The 19,308-nt window shown below is 67.1% G+C and overlaps 1 protein-coding gene across 1 annotated transcript in view; it reads left to right on the top strand.

The window, feature by feature from the left end:
* The first annotated feature begins 20 nt into the window (after positions 1 to 20).
* The window catches only part of LGR6 (leucine rich repeat containing G protein-coupled receptor 6), a 105,764-nt gene continuing 86,476 nt past the window's right edge, over positions 21 to 19,308 (top strand). Inside the window, exons 1-2 of the mRNA XM_038541878.1 lie at positions 21 to 618; positions 2,179 to 2,574. Coding sequence (XP_038397806.1) covers positions 566 to 618; positions 2,179 to 2,574 — 449 coding nt within the window. The 5' untranslated portion in view covers positions 21 to 565. The remainder of the gene's footprint in view (positions 619 to 2,178; positions 2,575 to 19,308) is intronic.

The following is a 19,308-nucleotide window of genomic DNA, read 5'->3' as shown; positions in this document are numbered from 1 at the left end:
GGGGTGTGGCCGGGGTGGCCGGCCCAGGCCCCCGTGCTGATGGCTTTCCTGGGGAGCAGCCCCCAGCGCCCCATCTTCCAGTTTTCCAGTGGCCTTAAACTCAGGTCTCTCATGTCTTGGGGGCCCCAGCTTCAGAGCTCCAGTTCCTCAGGGTTCTTCTGCCCCACCCTTTTCCCTTCTCCTGCCATCCCCAGCCATGCCTACCTGCCAGTGTCCCCGGGGTCCCCGGCGGGGCTGCCGGCGCCGCAGCCACACCACACCGGACACAGGAGCGACCAGGGGCTTTGTCGCTTCGTGGGAGGCTACTCCTCGGGCACAGCTGCCAAGTCTTCTCTGCTCCTCGGCTCCCCACCTCGTGCCCTCCGTCATAGGAGGGAGGGAGGGAGGAGGGAGAGCAGCAGGGAATTTGGGAGGTGAGAAAAACCAGGAGAAACCGGAAACAGGAGGGGGTGAGGACCCAGGAGAAAGCAGCCGGTGGCACACACGTCAGTGAACCCCGCACCGCGTGACACGACACGGCCTCGGCGCTCCTGCCTGACTCCCTGACCCGGCTGCACGATTTTGGATGGCCAGGCGCCTGATGCTGGACACCAGTGGTCCCTGCACAGGGCCCTGGGGGTGCGTGGGGGCACAGAGAGGGCCTGGGCAAATCAGAGCAGGAGGCCCGAAAGGCGGGTAGGTCCCCAAATGGGAAGGGAAGGCGGAGGTCCCACTGGCCAACCCGCGTTCCTGGTAGAGAGCAAGGGGCCGCAGCCCGAGAGGCCTTTCTCAGGCCTGGTTGGAGAAGGGGCACAGAGGCGGGGCTCCCTGCCCCCTCGGAGCCTTCTTTGGTGCACCCCCAGGGGGAATGGACGTCACGTCCTCTTCTAAGCTACGCTCATGGGGAGTCCCAGAGGTTAGCCCCACGGTGACCGTCCGGCTGGCTGGACACTAGCCCTGAGCGCCCCAAGCCCGCCACGAGGGCGGCTGTGGAGGTTGACACGGGCCTCAACAGTGGTCTTTGTAGTCCTGGCCCCTCGCACGGGAGCAGTGGAATGGGGCCACGCTCGGGAGGAGTGAGGCCGGAAGCAGGGCTGGCAGGCATCCGTGGGTCTGTCCGGTGGCAGGACCCAGGACCGTCTCTGGCCTTCCATCGGTGTCAGGGCCCGGCCCCAGGTGGAGCCTCGGGTGGGGGTGGGGGGCATCTTGGCCCAGCTGTGCAGCCCTGAGGCCTGGGCCGGGGGTGGGGGGGCAGGAGCAGGGAGCGGGGTTGCCATGTGAGTCGGTGGGGGGAATCACGCTGCCTCTGAGGCCTCCAGGCTTTGGGTACAGGTTCTGGAGGGAGCACGGGAGGTCAGAGCCCCCTGGGGGGACCGACCAGGGCCGACGGGGCAGGTGCTAGCTCGGCCGGGCCTTGGCTCACTGTGGAAGGCCACGGGCCGAGGCCCAGGCGGCCCCATCTGCACTGAGGAGAGGGGACCGGCCCCCCAGGCCCTGGGACTGACCGCAGGACCTTGGGCTGCAGCTGCCCAGCCGGGCTGCAGGTGGCGCCAGCCCGCCGACCTTCGGCAGCGGCCGGGGCTGCCCGGGCGGCTGGGTCCCCGTCGGTCTAAGCAGCTGGTCCCCGGGGCGCACCGAGGTGCTCCAGGGCCTCAGACCCCAGCAGGCGCGGCCAGCACCCTCCGTGTCCCGTCTTCTTGGGGGCAGGCCTGTGCTCGGGGAGGAGGCCACCCCCTGCACGTGGTGCGCCCCTCACCGCCTGACCCCCTGCAGGACACACAGTGACAGGGACAGACCCCGAATCCCCCACCCGGGGCTGGGCCTCAGCCACGTGACCTTGGACACTTCACTCCCCTCTGGGGACTCCCGCAGCCGGCGGTGGAAGGGGGGGCGGCCGCGGGGCCCTCAAGGCTGCTGGGGGGGGGGCGCCCTGCAGGTCCCGCGGGACTGGGGGCTGACCCCGCGGGCGGCAGGGTCCCGGGTGCGCCTGGGCCCTGGGCACCACCTGGTTTCCGGACAGGAGCAAGTGCAGGTCCCTGCGTGCTGCCTCTGCGGCTCTTAGGGTTTCTGGGCCTTTTTTTTTTTTTTTTCTTTCCTGGATGAAATTCCTGCCAGCTCGGAAGGAAGGAGGGAAGGGGAGCGAGCCACAGCGCAGAAAGTTTCCTTGACTCCTCCTCCCCTGTCTCCCTCCCCTGCCAGGCCCGGCCCGTGCGGCTCAACAGCGAAGATCACTCAACAATGCCTGCCCCTCGCTGACGGCCAGGCCCGTCCGCCGCAGGTGCCCACCGCAGGTGCCTGCCACCAGGTGCCCGCCGCCAGGTGCCCGCCGCCAGGTGCCCTCCACCAGGTGCCCGCCGCCAGGTGCCCGCCGCAGGTGCCCGCCGCCGCGATGCGCAGCCCGGCCGGCCTTGGGGCGCTGTGGCTGTGCGCTGCGCTGTGCGCCTCCCCCCCGGCGGGCGCCCCCCAGCCCCGCGCCGCACCCGCCTGCCCGGCGCCCTGCCGCTGCCAAGAGGACGGCATCATGCTGTCGGCCGACTGCTCGGAGCTCGGGCTGTCTGCCGTGCCCCGGGACCTGGACCCCCTGACGGCTTACCTGTGAGTACCGCCCGGCCCTCCCGCCCCTGCTCCCGGGCTTGGGCACCTGCCGGGCTGTGATGGAGGCCCCGGCGTCGGGGAGGGCTCCCGGCTCCCGGCTCCCCGCGGGCTGCAGCTGCGGCTGCGGCAGGCGGGGGTGCGGGCTGGGCTGCCCTGGGTCTCCCCGCGGCTCCCATGGGAGCGCAGGCCGGGCAAGAGGTGGGCGTCGGGACCCTGGGGCTGGAGGGCACCCCCCCCCCCCCCCGGGGCTGGCTGGCCCTCCTCCTGCTGCTGCTTTCTCACCGGCCACCGGGCAGTGCCCAGGACCTGGCTGAGTGCAAAGCCCACTGATTCCGGCAGAGGGGAGGGGAGGGGGGGTGCCCAGGGGGTGCAGACCGCCCGGCCCCCTGCCTCGGGAAGGAGAGCACAGCTGTCGCACCGGGGGGACCCCAGAAGCTGGGAGAGGAGCCTGCTCCCTCTGGGCTCCTCCAGAAGCACCCGTGCGGGCACTGGCTCCCTCTGCTGTGGCCTCCTGGCTCCCCCAGGGGCCTCCCTGAAGTCATGTCCCAAGAGGCCGTGTTGGAGACACTAATTTGTGGGCAGGCTCCCAGGCTGAAAACCAGAGAACCATTTTTAGAGCTGAGTTGGGGTGAGATGGCACGTGAAGGGGACCCTACTGGGGGCAGCTGCCCCAGGAAGGCTCAGAGGCGGAGGGCTGGGGGCATTGCCTGCTCCCCCCTGGGGGCAGGAGGAGGCTGTGAGAGCACCCTCCAGACCAGCTACCTCCACCCCCACCCCTGCTCCGGGGAGGAAGCCTGCCCCCCAGCCCTGCCCAGGCTCCTTCACCTTTTCTCAGGGGAGTTGGGGTGGGAAACTCGGGGACCAAGCATTTGTTGAGCTCAATGGGATGAGGGCAGTCAGTTGGGGTGGCGTCCTGGTGGCGTGTGGCGGTCCTTCCCCAGCAAGGGAGGCCCAGCAACCCCTCCTGGAGCTCCCCTCCCAGCCCTGCCCCTAGTCGGAAGCACCTCTCTACTTGGAGAGGCGCAGTTTGGGAATCGGGGCACAGAGTGAGAGGAGAAAATCGTGCCCATATTCCAGACAGGCAGAGTGACTCCTTCACAGCCCCGGGGGGTGAAGGCAGGAGCAAACACTGGGGGCAGTGAGGACGCTGGCTCTGGGCCCCATGCCTGCTAGAGCTAGGGTGGCCCCGCTTTCAGCCATTTTGTGTATTGGGGGGTGTGTGACACTGCTTCACGTGAAGACGGGGCTCTGGGGCTACAAGGAGTTTGCAGATGGCCTCTGTAGGGTGTTTCTCCAGCGGCGCAGGGGGAAGGTCCCTTTCCTGGGTTGAAGGGACCTTTGCAAGAGCGGTTGCTCCAACCTCTCTCAGCACCGTCTTTCCAGACTGACCCTCTCTCTGGAAGAACCTGGGGAAGGAGAGGCGCGATGCCACCTCTGCAATCCAGGCGTCCCACCATCCGTGCCGATGCAAGACATTCCGTCACCTTGTTCCCTGGAGCTGGGAGGCCTGCATTTGGGTCCAGTAGAGGTGGTGCTCTCTGAGCTTGTCGCGTGTCTCTGTGGGACTGGAGAGGCTCTCCCGAGGCTCAGGTTGTGCTTCAGAGAGTGGGAGAGGGGAGGAGACGGAGTAGGGTCCCCCGGCAATGTGGGCGACTTAGCAGTGGGCTCTGGAAGGCCAGAGGGAGCTGGGGGAGAGCCGTGTCCCTGCCCTGGGCCCCAAACCCCAGCTCCTTCCCCGCTTTGCCACCTACTGAGTCGAGGAGCTCCTGGAGCCTTGGGTTTGTCATCTGGGTGTGGAGAGAAGCGGGGCGCAGAGAGAGTTAGATGAGACAACGTGCACGCACGACGTCCCCAGCAGTGGGGACCCACGGGGCTGAGTTACCCTGTCGCCTGCTGCTGGGCGTTCAGAAGTGGGCGCCAGCTCCAAGAACACTTCCCACCGGAGGGAGAGGGAGTCGGGGGTGATGCAGAAATCAAGGGAGGGGCGCCTGGGGGGCTCTGTGGGCATTGGCAGAGCATCTGACTCTTGATTCCAGCTCAGGTCAGGACCTCAGATCCTGGGAAGGAGCCCGCCTCCGGCTCTGCGCTCAGCCTGGAGCCTTCTTGTCCCTCTGCCTTTGCTCCTCCTCCATCACCCACCTCCCTGCTCACTCTTTTTCTTAAATAAATAAATAAATGCATAATCTTAAAAAGATTAAAAAGAGAAAGAACTCAAGGGAATGGATTGTCGCAGGGAAAAGAAGGGCGTGTGCGAGGGAGTCATCTGCAGGCGCTGGTCTGGGTCAACGTTGGCTGTTCCGGGGTCCGGGGGTCCAAGGAGCTGGTTGACGGTGGGGGTGGCAGGGCAGTGGACACGTTAGTGTTCCCAACGGCGGCAGGAAGGGGGGTTGACAAGGCGAAAGGTGAGGTTAAAGCCGTCAGGTACACAGTCGCAGGCCGCAGGTCCCTGCGGATCTTACCGGGAGCCGCAGGTTGAACCCCAGGCGGCACCAGGAACCGCGGACTGCGAAGGTCCTGGGAGTCCTAGGCCTGCCCCGGGAAAACTTGCTTCCCATCTGCTTCCGGGAAGGGGACAGTCCCTCCTCGAAGCCGTCACCTTGCGCGGTGTGCACCCCTCTCCCTCCCGCCGTCTTGGTTCCAGCGAACACCAGAAAGTCCTCTTCATTCCCAACTGCTAGCCTTTGCCTCGATGCTCGACGCTCAAGTCCCCAAACCGTGATTCCTTGGGGCCCGATGCCCGATCAAGTCAAGGAGGACAAGGTCAGGAGGACAGACCACAAATTATGTCTTTTACGCCTTTTACGTCCCGCTTGTTTGTTAGTCTGCTCCCAAACAGAGCCTCCGTGGGCCTGGCCAGGGTTCGGGCCTCCTGCCTGGGTAGGGCCTGTTCTGGGCACTCACGGGAGCCCTGGGGCCCTGGGCCAGTCCTGTCTGCTGGTGACACGGAGGCCTCAGGCCTCTTGCAGTTTCCTCCCCCACGTCCACGTCCACACGGCAAAGCCTCGGGGCCGTGTCCGCCTGAGGGAGTCTGCCGAGTTGCTCTGTGTTCCCCCTTTTGCTTCCGGAGCCAAGGAGGAGAGGGCTAGGAGCCCCCGTGTCTACCACCCAGGGGGCTGTGCCTCGGGCCGCCCGGCTCCCCGCTTGCTGCCCTCAGGGCGGCCCGTGAAAACCACGGAGTTTGTTTGAAAGGTCAGCCGGGTGCGCGCATGGGTTCCAGGGAATTCGCAGTCTCATCACCGCCCGGGGCAGTGCCGGGGTCCAGGTGGAGGCAGGCCACGGGGCGCGGGGGCTGGGGGGCTGAGAGCTCGGCCTCGGCCATGCCGAGCAGGGACGAGGACCCATCACTGAGCCCTGTGAACCTGGCCCAGTGGCTCTGTGACTCAGTTTCCTCATCTGTAAATGGTGCTCATATCTACCGTAGGGCTGCCGTGTGGATTCTCCAAAGTGATGTCTGTAAAGGTTTGGCATGGGTGTGTGGCCTGTGGGGAGGGCTCAGTCAGTGCCCCCCAGTGCGGTTCCCAGGGCCACCAGGGCCACGGAGGGCCTCCTGGAGGAGGAAGTCCTGGCGTTGGCGTTCGGGGGAGGAGGAGCACTGCCCTGCGGAAGGAAGGGAATGGTGCATGTGTGTGTTGGGGGCACGAGGAGGAAGGGCAGGCAAGGGGGCCCGAGTGGTCATCCCGGGAACCCCGCCGGCCCATGCCACCTGGGGCGTTGGGGGCAGGAGGTGGGCAGCAGTGGAAGCGGGCAGCTCCTCCCGCCCGCTCCGCTGGGCTCCAGGTGGGGACAAGCACAGAGGCCTGCCGCTCAGGCCTCGAGGCCACCCCTCCTGGGCCGGGCCTCAGTTTCCCATTCAGGGAGATTCTAGGAGGCTGGGCCGGCTCTGCCTTCCCGAAGCCCGGGCTCTATGAGTTCCCATCAGCAGTCCCCCAGTTGCGGTCATGCGAGCTCCCCAGCTTTCCTGGACCTCGCCGTGTACACATTTTGGAGAAGAACTAGAGTGGGAGAGGCAGGGCGACAGCAGCCCTGAGGCCGCCCGCCATGGGAGGGAGCCTCCAGGGAGCCGGGGTGGCGGGGGTGCCACCTGGACAGGCCACAGAGGGGGAAGGGAAGCGGGGGGGGGGGGGGGAGCCGTTCCTAAGTGCCGCCCCGGGGGGGGGGGGGGCGGCCCATCACAGGGCGGTCCCGGAGGGGTTGCCAGGAGGGTGAGTGTGCGATGAGCCAACACCCCAGTTCAAAGAAAAGGCAGGAAGCAGCCCTAGGCATGAGAAAAAGGAAAGCTCTGGGCTCTGGCAGGGCGCGGCTGGGCGGGGCGGCTGCAGAGGGAGGAAGGCCTGGCTCAGAGCAGAGCACCTGGTGCCCCCGCCCCGGCCCCCCGGGCCCAGCCCTGATGCCCCACGGGAGCCCCAGCCACCCCCCCAGCCTCCCAGGCGGAGGGTCACCGGCGGCACAGGACGGGGCGCCGCGGGGAGGCCCTCCCGAGACGCCGGCCGGCACCTGCTGAGAGACTCTGCACACGGGGGAAGTGTCGCCTTCCGGGTCACTCCTGCCTGGAGGGGCCAGCTCCTCCCCAGGAATGGGAGCTCTGTGGCATTAGGGCCCGAGGAAAGGTGGGCGTGCTGGGGGCCGCTGGGATCTCTGCCCCGGACATGGCCTCTGCGCGCCGCGGGTGCTCGGGCTCATCCCTATGGGACCTCGGGCTAGAACCCACCGGCGGGCACAGGCCGAGGCAGGGAGCCCGTGGGGCCTTGGGGGGCACAAGACGTGGGGTGCCGCAGGGCTTCCCGACCCTCTTTCTCATGTCGGAAATGATGACTTGTTTCAGCCAAACTGAAGTAGACTCACTGGCTCGGGGGCTTAGGATGCCGGGAGCCCCTTTGGGCAGATTAGTTCCCCCCTGAAAAAAGGAGGTGGACCCCGATTTCTCTTGAGAATTCAGGTCTCTCGTCCCGCCTGTCAGACGTGGGAGAACAGGTCTCGGGAGGAGAAAAACACCCAGGAGGCCAAACTTGGGCAGGGAGCAGAGTTATTTTGGAAGCGGCGCGAGGACCTGGGGGGGCTGGGCAGGGCTCGGGGTTGGCAGGGCGCCCCCCGGAGTCATGCCAGGCCGGCTGGCAGCGGCAGGTGGGGCTGGGCCGGCACGGCGGGCGCCTCTGAGCCGCGGGGGTGTCCTCCTGCGCCATCCCTTCTCCCCCGGAGCTCGTGACCAAGGCCCGTGGCCCTCGTCACCCCAGCTCTGGGGTCGCGGCCCCCTCTGAGGACTCGGTCAGATCCAGACTCTAGTGGGGGCCGGGGAAGCGCCTCATGCCTGGCTTCCCGCCCTCCTGGCTGCCCTGGCGCGCCCGAGGATGCCCTCCGGGTTGGCACCTCTGTTCTCTGGGCTGTGACTCTTCTTCCAGGAAGAAACCAGGTTGGGGCACCCGGGGGCTTAGCGGTGAGCGCCTGCCTTGGGCTCAGGTCATGACCCCAGGGGCCTGGGATCGAGTCCCGTGGCGGGCTCCCTGCAGGGAGCTGCTTCTCCCTCTGCCCCTCCACGTGCCTAAGCTCTCTCTCCCTATCTCTGTCACTATCTCCGTCTCTTTCTCTCAAATAAATAAATAAAATCTTAAAAGAAAGCAGGTTGTCAGGAAGGTCACCCTGGGGGCCTGGATGCACACATCCAGGACGCTGACACGGCGCTGGCATCGCGGCCTGACCTGCAGGGGCACCAGCTGGCACTTTCTGCCTTATGTAGCCCCCCCTGCCCGCCCCGACCCGCGGTGGGGTTTCACCCTAATCATTGCCGCTCAGGGGGTCAGAGCTGGGGGTTTTGGAGCCGAGGGGCAAGACTGTAGCACCTTAGACTCCCAGGCGGAGCAGCCCCTTCCAGCCTATTTCCAGTTTCTTGCGTTTCTCGGAAGCGGTGGCGGCTTCATTCCGGTCCCTGGGCCTGCAGGGCCTCTGGGCGCTCCCCTGTGGGGCTGCTGGCAGGGGAGGCGCTGCGCCCTCTGGGAGGCCGTCGGGGCGGCCACGGCGGGTCAAAGGAGGCAGGGCAGCGTGGCTCCTGTGCCGGGTGGTCATGGGAGCGTCCCCAGCGGACCGGCAGGGAGGTCGCAGGACGCAGGACGGGGAGGACCCTGCGGGGCAGGGCAGGCCTGGGCAGGCCGGGAGCCTGGTACACGGAACAGCCTGGGGCTCCGCTGACCTCCCGGGACGACCAGCCTCACTCCTCCAGGCAGGATGTTCCAGAGCAGGGCTCCCGGCCTTTATCGCCTCGGGCCACACATTTTAAAAAACAAAAACTGATTCAAGGTGTTCAGCAGCTGGGATGAATCAACACGCTGCTCCCAGCCAAAGGCACATAGCCAACCGCAGGCAGCCTCCGGCCCCCAGGGGCTGCGGCCCCCTCCCCCCCACACCTGGAAGCACTGCTGTGGAGGAAGAAGCCTGCGTCTGCCCACTGACCGCCCGGGTTCAAGCCTCAGCTCCGGTGCTAACTGGTGGGAGGGCCTCCCTGCTTCTGCTCCTCTCCGGGCCTCTACTTCCTGAGCCTCAAAATGGGCATAAGAACAAACTCGGGGCGCTGGGGGGCTCAGCCGTGGAGCGTCCGCCTTCAGCTCAGGTCCCGAGATCGAGTCCCTCTGCCTGTGTCCCCGCCTCTCTCTCTGGGTCTCTTGTGAATGGATGTATAAAATAGTAATAAAAAAAAAGAATATCAAGCTTTTTGAAAGATGTTTGCAACTTGGCAGAGTGCTTGGCATGCAGCAAATGCCCGCTACACGGGGGCTGCTGATCACCCACTCTGATCCCCCTCGGGAGAAGCCCTTGGAAGGAGAAACTGAGGCTAGCACCAAGCGGCCTGGTGTCTCACGGGCGCAGCTCCACCGACCTGCGGCTTCGCTGGGACTGAGCCCCAGGGGGTGGGTTGTAGAGCACGGTTCTCCGCACCCAGTCTCCCCCTGCAGCCCCTCCCCACGGCCCCTGGAGGTGCTGGAGGAGGTGGGGCTGTCCCCGAGAGTGTGCAGACGGGCGGGTGGGCGGGAGGAGGGTGCCGAGTGCCTTCCACTGCTCTGGTGTCAGGGGCTTGGCCACGGTCCCGAGGCCCAAAGCCAAGGCAGATGGACCACTGAGCGGGGAGGAGGGGAGGGTGCTGCTGCGAGGAGGTGCCACCACCGCCTGTCGTCCAGCCAGCACCTAGCACCTGGCTAGGGTCCCTGCGGGCTGGGAGGGGTCCCTGCCCAGTGGCCTCGGGAGGACCCAGACTGTTGGCGTTGATTCCGCCTCCCGGTGTGATCTGCAAGTTTGAGTTGTCCCCTGACCCGGTTACCGCTGGCTCCTGGGAAACAGGCCAAGGCAGCCGCCGCTGAGGGGCTTTTAACACCTCCTGTAGGAAGGAAGCCTTCCCGGGTTGACCCAGCCCGAGGAGCCTTTCCCGGCTCCCTGGGCCTCTCCCAATTTGCCTCACGTTCCTTCTGCGTGTGGGCCTGTGCCGTCCTGGGGGGACATCTCCGTGGGCACAGCGCGTGCAAGCCCGGCTCCCAGTGGCCGCAGCGCAGTCCCCGCCCGGGCCCCTCTCACCCCGGCGCCTGCCGCACTCCCAGTCCCCTCTGCTAGTGGATGGTGACAGGGCCACGCACACTCAGGCTGAGCGGGACGCAGACGTCCCCCTGTTCACCTGGCAGACGAGGACTGGCTGCCGCGGCTCAGACAACACCGGGCTGACAGCTTCCTCCTGTGTCCACCGTCGGGAGGCCGGGACCTTGGTTCCTCCCCTCGGGGGCGGGGGGACCCCGGTGAAGGGGGAGAGCCGGGTGGCTTGGGGGCTCCAAAGCCCACTCTCTTTGCTCTGCCCTGGGGGCTCGGGGAGGGAGATTAAGCAGCGCACAGACAACCGTGACACTGCGGAGAGTGAGACGTACACCCGGCAGGCCCAGATAAGGAGCAAGGAGGGTGGGCTCAGGAAGGACGTCGAGGCAGAAGCCCGGGGGAGGCAGCTGTGCAAGGGAGAAGCCACAGAGTGGGCATGAGAAGCCCTCGGTCCGACATTCATTTGCAAAACAGAATAATCCTCTCTCTCCGGGGAGGGGTTGTATTAAGCGGGGGTCCTGCTGCGGAGGACGAGGACGCGTCTCCACCACCACCTCCCCTCCGCTGTGGAGACACCAAGTGGATGACCGCACACCTGTGTCTGTCCAGGGCGTGTGTGCGACTGTCCGTCTGTGCCCCTGACTGAGGCCTCGGCAGATTCAGAGTCAGGGTGTCGAGGTTAGAGTCCTAGCTCAGGCTCCGGGCAGGAGCTTGCTGGAGGCAGGGTCTGCGCGGCTGGCTCCCTCCCTCTTAGGACCACATCACGTCTCCCCTCAAACACCTGGGCACACGCACACGCACACGCACACGCACACACGCGCACACCTCCACCTGCAGGGGGCACTCGGAACAGGGCACAGCCCCCACCCCCACCCCCACCACCGGGAGTCCCCCGCCAGCCTCCCTCCCTCCCCCTGGCTCCAGATCTGGGGCAGCCCCAGGGTGGGGGGGTCTGAGGAAGGGGAGGTGGATCAAGTGTCCAGGGATTGTGAAGGTTGGGGCAGGAAGGGGCCGTAAACCAATCCGCTGCCTTTGTGGTGGACAGAGCCGATTAGGAGGCCGGAGGAGCCTAGGATGGAAGGGGTCTATTGTCTGAGACAAAGGCAAGAGGGAACAGGAATTGGGACGGGGCCTGGGCTCCCGCCCTCGCTCACCCGGGGGCAGACGCAGGAGCCAGCAGGACCCCAGCTCCCCGACACAGACCAGCTTCTGCACTAGGGAGCCGGCGGGGACGGGGCCCAGCCCAGCCCGGGCCTTCCTCGCGGGGTGTCACAGACGCCACCGCCGCTGCCCCGCGTGGACTGACGCGCTGCCCTTGCCTCTTCACAGTTCCTAACGATTTCCTAACAGGTTTTCTCCTGCGAGGGGTCCTGTCGATGATCCTGCTCCTCACTCACCGCCCCTCGTCTTTCTGGTTCATAGAACGAGGAAATCCCTTGCCCGGCCTCCGTTCCAAGTGGCCATAGAGTCACATGAGGCCACTTCTGCGCCTCCTGTGCTCTGCTGCTAGCACGGCAGCTACCTGGCGCCTGTTCTCACCGTTGGGGCAGACAGGGCACGAGGGCAGACAGGGGCAGATGGGGGCAGACGGGGCATGAGGTGGGAATGGATGGCAGGAGGGATCTCCCAAGGGATGCCGCTGGGTAAAAGAGGCAGCTGCCGGCTGCACGCATCTGGGTGGCCTCAGCGCCGGAAGGGACACTGGGTGCCACCGGGCTGGGGCACACCTTGGCCTGGGCAGGTGGCATTTTAGGGGGCAAGGGTCAGATGGAGTGCACAGTGCGCAGGTGAGGCGCGGGGCACACCTGGATCTGGGTGCGAGCGAGTGTTTTGTCAGACTCTGGGGGGCAAGGCCGTAGCTTGCCTGGCAGGGCCTCTGTGTGCCTTGGGCCCCTCCCTGTGTCCCGTGGTTGGGCGCAGCGCTCAGGGCAGGAGCTCTGGGCCGCCCTCCAGGGCGCCCAGCCCCCGGGCTCGGCCTCTTACCTGTCTGCCGAAGGACGGGCCCTTTGGTGCCCTACAGTCCCCACCTGTAAGTGCTGGGACGATAGCGACCTGCCTCGTGGGGCTGTTGGGAGGACTGACCGAGCTACTAGGTGGAGATGCCTGGGTGGCCGGCGGCGCCTAGCACACTCCGTGGGCGCTATTATTTATTCAGCCCACGAGAGTGACCGAGGGTGCACACCCCCCCACCCCACCCCCACCCCGCGGGGCCGGGCACCGTGTTCCACGGACACTTCTCCGTATCGCAGCCACAGCGGCCGATCCGGGGAGACACAGGTTTAGTGCCACCCTGTGTAGCCCTCCCCAGGACACCTGCCGGCCCTGCTGGCCCCGCCCCTGCTGCCCCGGCTGGCCCCGCCCCTGCTGCCCCTGCTGGCCCCGCCCACCGCCCCTGCAGCCCCTGCAGCCCCTGCAGCCCCTGCAGCCCCTGCAGCCCCTGCCACCCCCGCCGACCCCGCCCCGCCCAGCTCGCCCACCCTCCTGCGCAGTGAGGGGCCGCCCCTTCTGGAAGATTCCGGGGCTGCCCGTGTGTCCCCTCCTCCGCCTTCATCTGAGCCGCCCCCGGGACCCCACTCCGTCCTGTGCACCCGGCGCAGGAGGCCACCTTGCTCGGGCCTCTGGACAAGTCCTCTGGTCCCTCCGGGCCTGTTTCCCGTTGGGCTGGGCTGGCAGTTCCTGACCCGGGATGTTCTGGAGACAAATGACGGGGTCTGAGCGAAGAGGGGAGGGAGGAGAAGGGGAGGAGGAAGGGCAGCCAGGCCAGGCCGGTGGGGGGAGGGAGGTGCCGGGTCGCGGGGCCTGCAGCTCCCTGAGGTCCCGGGCGGGGCGGAGGCACGGCACCCCCAGCATCTCCAGGGCCGCGTGCCCAGCCAGAACAAGGCCCCCCATTAACTGTGTGCAGCCAGCGGAAGGAGGAATGCCCGCCCCCCGCCAGCCGACGCCACGCCAACCCTCGCCCCGCCGCCCGCTCCCCCGATCTGAATGCAGAAGCCCAGGGTGCCGCCTCCCCCTCGGCCCGCCCTGCCTCTACCTGCCAGAAAGTATTAGCCTCACCCTCCGGATTGGCATGGGGGTGCAAAGGCACCCCGCTGCGGCCCAGGGACCTGCTGGGGGTGGGCTCAGGGTCAGGAGGCACCTGGGTTAACCCCTGGGACCGGGGTGCCCAGCCACCGACAACCCTGGGGCCTTGGGGGGGCAGGGACCAGAGAGTGTAGGACAAGGGAACTTCTGGGGCCTCCTGAGGTGGTGCTGCAGCCGCTGCCCCCGCCCCGGGTGGGGGGACCCCGGGCCCCTCGCCCCAGCGCTTGCTGTAGCACTGCCCCTCGAAAATGTGATCATTGCTGGGAAGTTCTTCCCTGTGTCCTTCCTTCTCCTGCTCTGATATCCTGGAGCTTCCTCCTGCTTTGGTCAGGGCGGAGTGGGGGGGAGAGCCAGCAGCTACCCCCCATCAGCCTCCAAGGCCCCGACGGGTGGGCTGGGTAAGCTTCCCGCGGGAGCCTACCCCAGGGGCAGGAGGTGGAGAGGCCACAGGGTCCCCAGGGATGGGGGGCTGCAGGGGGCTCTCAGCGGGCCCCTCCGTGGGGCTGCCCAGCACTGTGGCCCCCTGACCCCCAGCACCTGCTTGCTGCCCCCAGGCCCCACTGTGCGGGGAGGGAGCGGAACTGGAGAGTGGAACGAGGGCTGGATGTGAGCCTCTGCTTGATCCCGGGGGCAGGCGCCCTGGTCCAGGCCCCGCCACAGCCGGACATTTCCTGGAGCCAGTCACGAGGGGCTGCTTGAAGAAGACCTCTTCTGTCCAGTCCCTTGGGGCCCTACTGAGCCCATGGAGCAGCCGTGCTCCTCCCCGCGCCCCAGCCCAGTCCCCGCCGTCCCAGAGCTCGCAGGCCACTGTGTGACGGCTGAGCCCCCGCTCTGGCCCCCACCAGCCCACTGCCTCCTGGTCCTCGGCTCTGGAGGTCCCCCGGCGCCTGCGCTTGCGCTGTGCCTGCTTCTGCCTGTCACAGTGGCCACGCGGGCACACGCATGCCTCCCCAGGGCTCAGCGAGGCTCTGCACACACGGGCACACGCACGCCTCCTGGGGTCAGTGGGGCTCTGCACATGGCGGGTACATTCACATCTCCCCGGGGCTCAGCGAGGCTCTGCACACGCAGGCACATGCACACCTCCCCCAAGGCTCAGCAAGGCTCTGCACACATGGGCACATGCACGCCTCCTGGGGCTCAGCAGGGCTCTGCACACGGGTGCACTAGGAAAGGGAACTGGGGCCAAGGGCAGCCTTCCAGCAGGGTGGGGTCTGACAGGCGCACCATGCCCAGTGGCAGCCTGGGGGCCAGGCCATCTCCCCCAGGCCCCACCACCTCAGACAGAACCTGGTTGCTGCCGTGTCCCCGGGCTTCTGTGGCCATGCTGGTCACACACGCGTGCACACACACGCACACCCACAGGGGCAGGGAGGAGCGGGGAAGGGGAAGGAGCCAGCCCTTTGCTCTTTCTTGGAGGAGGCCTGGGGGACAGGAATGTCTTTGGCTGGGGGACCCTGGCCTGAGATCAGAGGATCAAAGGATGCGAAGATCCTGGGGCAGGTGGCAGCCACTTGGAAGCAGCAGCTGGTGCCTCCTCGGGGTAGGGCTGACCCAGAACGCCCTTCCCTCCCCTCCCTTTCCCTCCCGCCTCCCTCCCTTTCCTGCGGCCCTACTGTGCTGCTTCTCAGGACAAGGGCTCGGGACAAGGGCTGGGGGTTGAATGCCAGCAGGGGAGGGACGAGAACTGCCCCTGGGTGGACAGGGCCACCACCCCATGTGACCTCCCAAGGGAGGTCCGCCCCGACACACCCTGTCCCTTTATCCTGCGCAAAAAAGGCTGAAGGCAGCGGCTGGAGCGTCAGCTAAGCAAGTGGCGCTGAGGACTGCGGGCTGCACACTGGGGCCCCTCCGGCCCGCAGGCGGCCCTAGTCCTTCCCACCGGGGCCCCCTGGGCGCCCCCAGCTCCTCTCCTGGGGTGCCGAGGGGAGCTCAGGGACTGCCCAGTCTGAGTGACGGTCATTCTCCCCCTTTGGGCTCCCGGGGAAAGGCACGTCCTCTGCAGAGGGCAGGCCGAGTCCGCTCCCCTGCACCGGCTCCCCAAGTGCTGCCCTCCCCTCGGGGTGGAGCTGGAGGTGGGAGCGGCGGGAAGGGCTTACCTGCGCAGGTGCCCAGCTGGCCCCGCTGCTGGAGAACAGACCGAAGAGGCTGCTGTGTGTTCCTGGCTCATGTGGGGGGAGCAGACGCGCGGAGGAGATGCCCCCCTCGCACTGGGACGGGGCTGTGCAGACACCCTGCACCCAAACCCTCACCACCACGATCCAGGGCCGCTAGGACCGGGCTCTCGGGGGCAGGGCTCGTGCATCATGGACCTCGCAGCTTCCTCACCTGGCCCGGCCCCAGCGTCGGGTGGTGGGTGGGCGGGGCGCTTGGTACTCGCGGTGGAGTGAGGAGGCCCCGTGGGAAGCGCGTGGAGCAGGTGCCGGCCCATCCTGGCTGCCTGCGTGCCCTGCGCTCCGCACCCGGGGGCCACTGAGGCACAGAGAGGTGACAGCGTGGCCGGCAGGGGCGGACCCGAGCCTCAGACACGGTCCACACCAGAGGCTGTGTCGTCCCACGTCGCCGTGGCGGTGGCCGTGCTCGCACTGCGCCGTCTGCGGTGGTGGCCCTGGCTTGCGGGGCCGAGAGCCCCGATTTTGGATTTGACTCCATTTGAGTGAACTTCCAGTGAAGTGGCCACGTGTGCTGGTTGGACTGTGGGGCTGTGCTGCCTCTCGGGCGGCCGAGGGGACCCCCTTGGGGTCCCTGCAGCTCGCGGGGGCTCTGCTCTGTCTCCTCACGTTCGAGGGCAGCTGTCCGCCCCTGGGCAGCCCCGACTGGGCCCCGGAGGCCTGTGTCTCCTCGACTCCCTGCCCGTGGGGCTGGCATGGCCTGGGGAGCACACACACTCTCACAGTGTGACCCTGGGGCCCCGCTCAGCCCCCAGAGCCTCCTCCCAGCCTGGGCCCGCACTGAGGGACAGTCCCCGGGGCCCAGGCTCCACCACAGGTGCAAGTCCCTGAGGCCGTGACTCCCGCCTGGGCCGGAGCAGCCCTGCCGCTGCCCCGTGGTGAAGCTCCGACAGGGACGCGGGGGCACCCAGGACGTCCCTCAGCCCCGGTGAGCTGCCCCCCACGAGGGGAGGCTCCGCCCTGGAACTCCGACCCATCCCCCGTGCCCGTGCCCCCCTTCGCTCCCGCGCCTTGGCAGCTGCCACTGCCATCGCATTTGCCCCTAGAGTTTGGTCTGGGGCTGGTTGTGACGGTGGCGCCTGACCACCGTTTCCCAGATGTGGCGTCTCTGGGTGGGAGGGGCCTCAGCCGGGCCTCCTCCTCCCTCCCCTCCTCCCTCTGCCCTCAGAACCTGACACCCCGCTTCGCTGACCTCACCCCTTCCTGCCCCACCTGAGTCCCCGGGTCACCTCCCCTCCGCTGGGCAACTCTTGGAGATGAGCCCCAGGTGGAGGCCGGGCCGCCCCGTCCAGCCCTCCCGCTCCCTCGTGCTGCCCAGAGCGCCATCCGCTCCAGGCGGCAGCCCGGAAGACGTGCTTGTCAGGAACAGGGGCCAGGATGTGACACAGTGAAGCAAGGGCCCTTCATTGGAAAGCACGGGGCCGTCCTCATGTAGGACTTTGTGCGAAGCCTGAGGGAACGTGTTGCGCGGTCATGCGTGTGTGAAGATGCACTTTATCCCGATTAGAGGGACTCCCTGGTTGGGAAATCTGGGGAAATTGCAAAAATCCAGGAGAACTTTGTGTCAACTGGTGTTGTTTAGACTCTCAAGACACAGCCGGAACCACGTGATCCCTGATAAGGAGGTGCCACCCGGGTGAGTCCCCCGGGCTGGGCGGGGGGGGGGGGGCGCTTTAGGAAACCCAAGATCAAGGAGGCGCGGGTGGAAGGAGCGTTGCCCCAGGGTCTGGGGGGGCCTCATCCTCGCAGCCATCAACCCGTCAACCTCCTGCGACCTTGGGCCACTCTGTCCTCCTTTGCATCTGCTTCCTCCCTCGTCAGCTGACCGAGCGCAGGGACAGGACAGTACCTCTCATCCAAGGGCTGTTTGGAAATCCCGGGAGAGGGGGGGTGTCGCGTGGTCACAACTCCTGGGAGATGCTGCAGGCCCTCAGGAGTGAGGCCGGGGCGCTAACACCCTGCGGTGTGTGGCCACCCGCGGCCGCCGCGCTGACCCCCCCGCACCGTGGAACACGGGACATGCTCTCCGGGTGCTTTCCACCCTGAACTCAGTTCTGCACAAGCGCCTCGAGTCTTGCATTCACCCCTCACTCATTTCTGCCCCAGGAAGCCAGGCTGCTTTATCCTTGGCCTCTCCTGAGCCTCTGTTTTGTCCACGTCTAGACGCACGGCTCCCGACTGAAGCGGGACGGCTGGAGGAGCAGTGGGGAGCACGCAGCACAGTACATACGCGGGGCTTTTTGTTGCTGCTCCGTGAGTCAACCACCCTTCGCTGCAGGGCCCCGCGCCCTCCCCGTGCTGTGTCCACGTCCCCGGGGCGGTGCTGTGGGAGCCCCCTGCAGCCCGCCGGGAAATACTGGTCTGCAGGTGGTGGGGGGCCCTCGGGCGGCCTGAGCCAGCCGGCTTCCCCGATTCCTTCCCCGATTCCACGTTCCCAGTGCTTTGCTCTGCGCTGTGTCACTCATGGCCCCGGGCAGCCACCTGGCCACTGGCCCTGCTCAGGGGAGGGACGCCCTGCCACCCCCACCCCCACCCCCACGTCGGGCTCGTCCTACACTGCCCGGTCCTGCTCCGTGTGCACCCCCAGCTGTCTCGGGTCCCCCGGTGGGTGATGTGCGCAGAGGGCGGCTGCGTCGGGAGGTTGTGGCGCACACTGGGCCCTGATCACGCTGCTGCCCTGCAAGGAAGGTGCCTGAGGGATCCTGCAGAGGAGGGCCACGCTCGACCCTCCCCGGAGGAGCAAGGGCTGTGAGCTGCGGGGAGAGGAGCTGGGGCAGGCTGGTCACCCACTGGTCTCCGTCTGTGATGCATTCACTTGGGCATTTCGTACACGCCCCTGTTTGCCGGGCGTCCAGCGAGATTGGAGGACACAGCCAGGCTGCCACGGTTAAGGCCCTGCCCTGAGGCTCGTCGTTGTCTGGGCGTTTCGTCCTAGTCCTCCTGATCCAGCTAGGGGAGTTCCTATTAGTGGGCCCCTTTATCAGGCCCCGCGCTTGTTTTATAGTTGGTAACTCATGTCATTGTCACCACGGCTAGTGTGAGGGGAGCCCCTTCCTACCCCGATTGTACAGATGGGAAAACGAGGCTTGGGGAGGCTGAGCGGCATGAGCAGGACCGGGTGCTGGTGCGATGATGAGGTGGTGCGGCGCCAGGTAGCGGCTGCAGCTCGGTCATCGTCACGGAGGTAGCGTGCGCAGGGGCTGGGCAGGGTGGCCCCGCGGCGTGGCCATGCCCAGGGACAGGGGCTCACCCGCTGGCCACCGGGATGGGCGAGCTCAGCCCACGGTGGAGACGGTGCCCGAGGGGCTCTGCTTCCGGGGCCGCTTCTCCAGCGGGGCAGGTGGGGGGACAGTGCCAGGCCTGCCCCAGCAGAGCCCCAGGCCGTCCGCTCTCCCGGTGTCTCCCCCACCCCGAAAGAGGCAAACAGAGCAGATGCAGCAGCGCCCTTGGGCGTCGGCCAGAGTGCCGGGGGCGGGGTCCCCTCTCGCCCCACCCCCTCCAGTTTCGGGTCCTACTTCTGGCTGCCCCCCCACCCCGGCATCCTCCCAGTTATCAAACCCGGCTCCTTGTCTCCATGGTGACACTGCCTCACCCAGCTTCCTTGGGTGGTCCGGTTGCCTCACAGGGTAAAGCTCTGAGAACATTTTCCGAATGTGTGGCCAGAAACTTCCCTTCCTGCGCCCAGGGCTGCCCAGCCGTCCTCTCCCTGCCCCGCATCCTGCCAGCCTCACCCGCTGACACCACCCCCCCTGCCCCGCTGTGTCCGGCTGAAAGAGCACGCAGCCCTGTGGGGACGGCAAGGACTTCTGACGGTCCTGCCACCCTCTGTCCCCCTCCCACGCAGTCCAGGGGGCAAGCGACTTGCAGGGCTCGGTGCAGAATGAAAGTGCAGGGCCGCGTGTTCAGAGTGTGCGGAGGG

This window comes from Canis lupus, chromosome 7 (genome assembly GCF_011100685.1).
Source record: "Canis lupus familiaris isolate Mischka breed German Shepherd chromosome 7, alternate assembly UU_Cfam_GSD_1.0, whole genome shotgun sequence".
Classification (NCBI taxonomy): Eukaryota; Metazoa; Chordata; class Mammalia; order Carnivora; family Canidae; genus Canis; species Canis lupus.
This window is presented reverse-complemented; position numbering and strand designations above follow the sequence as displayed.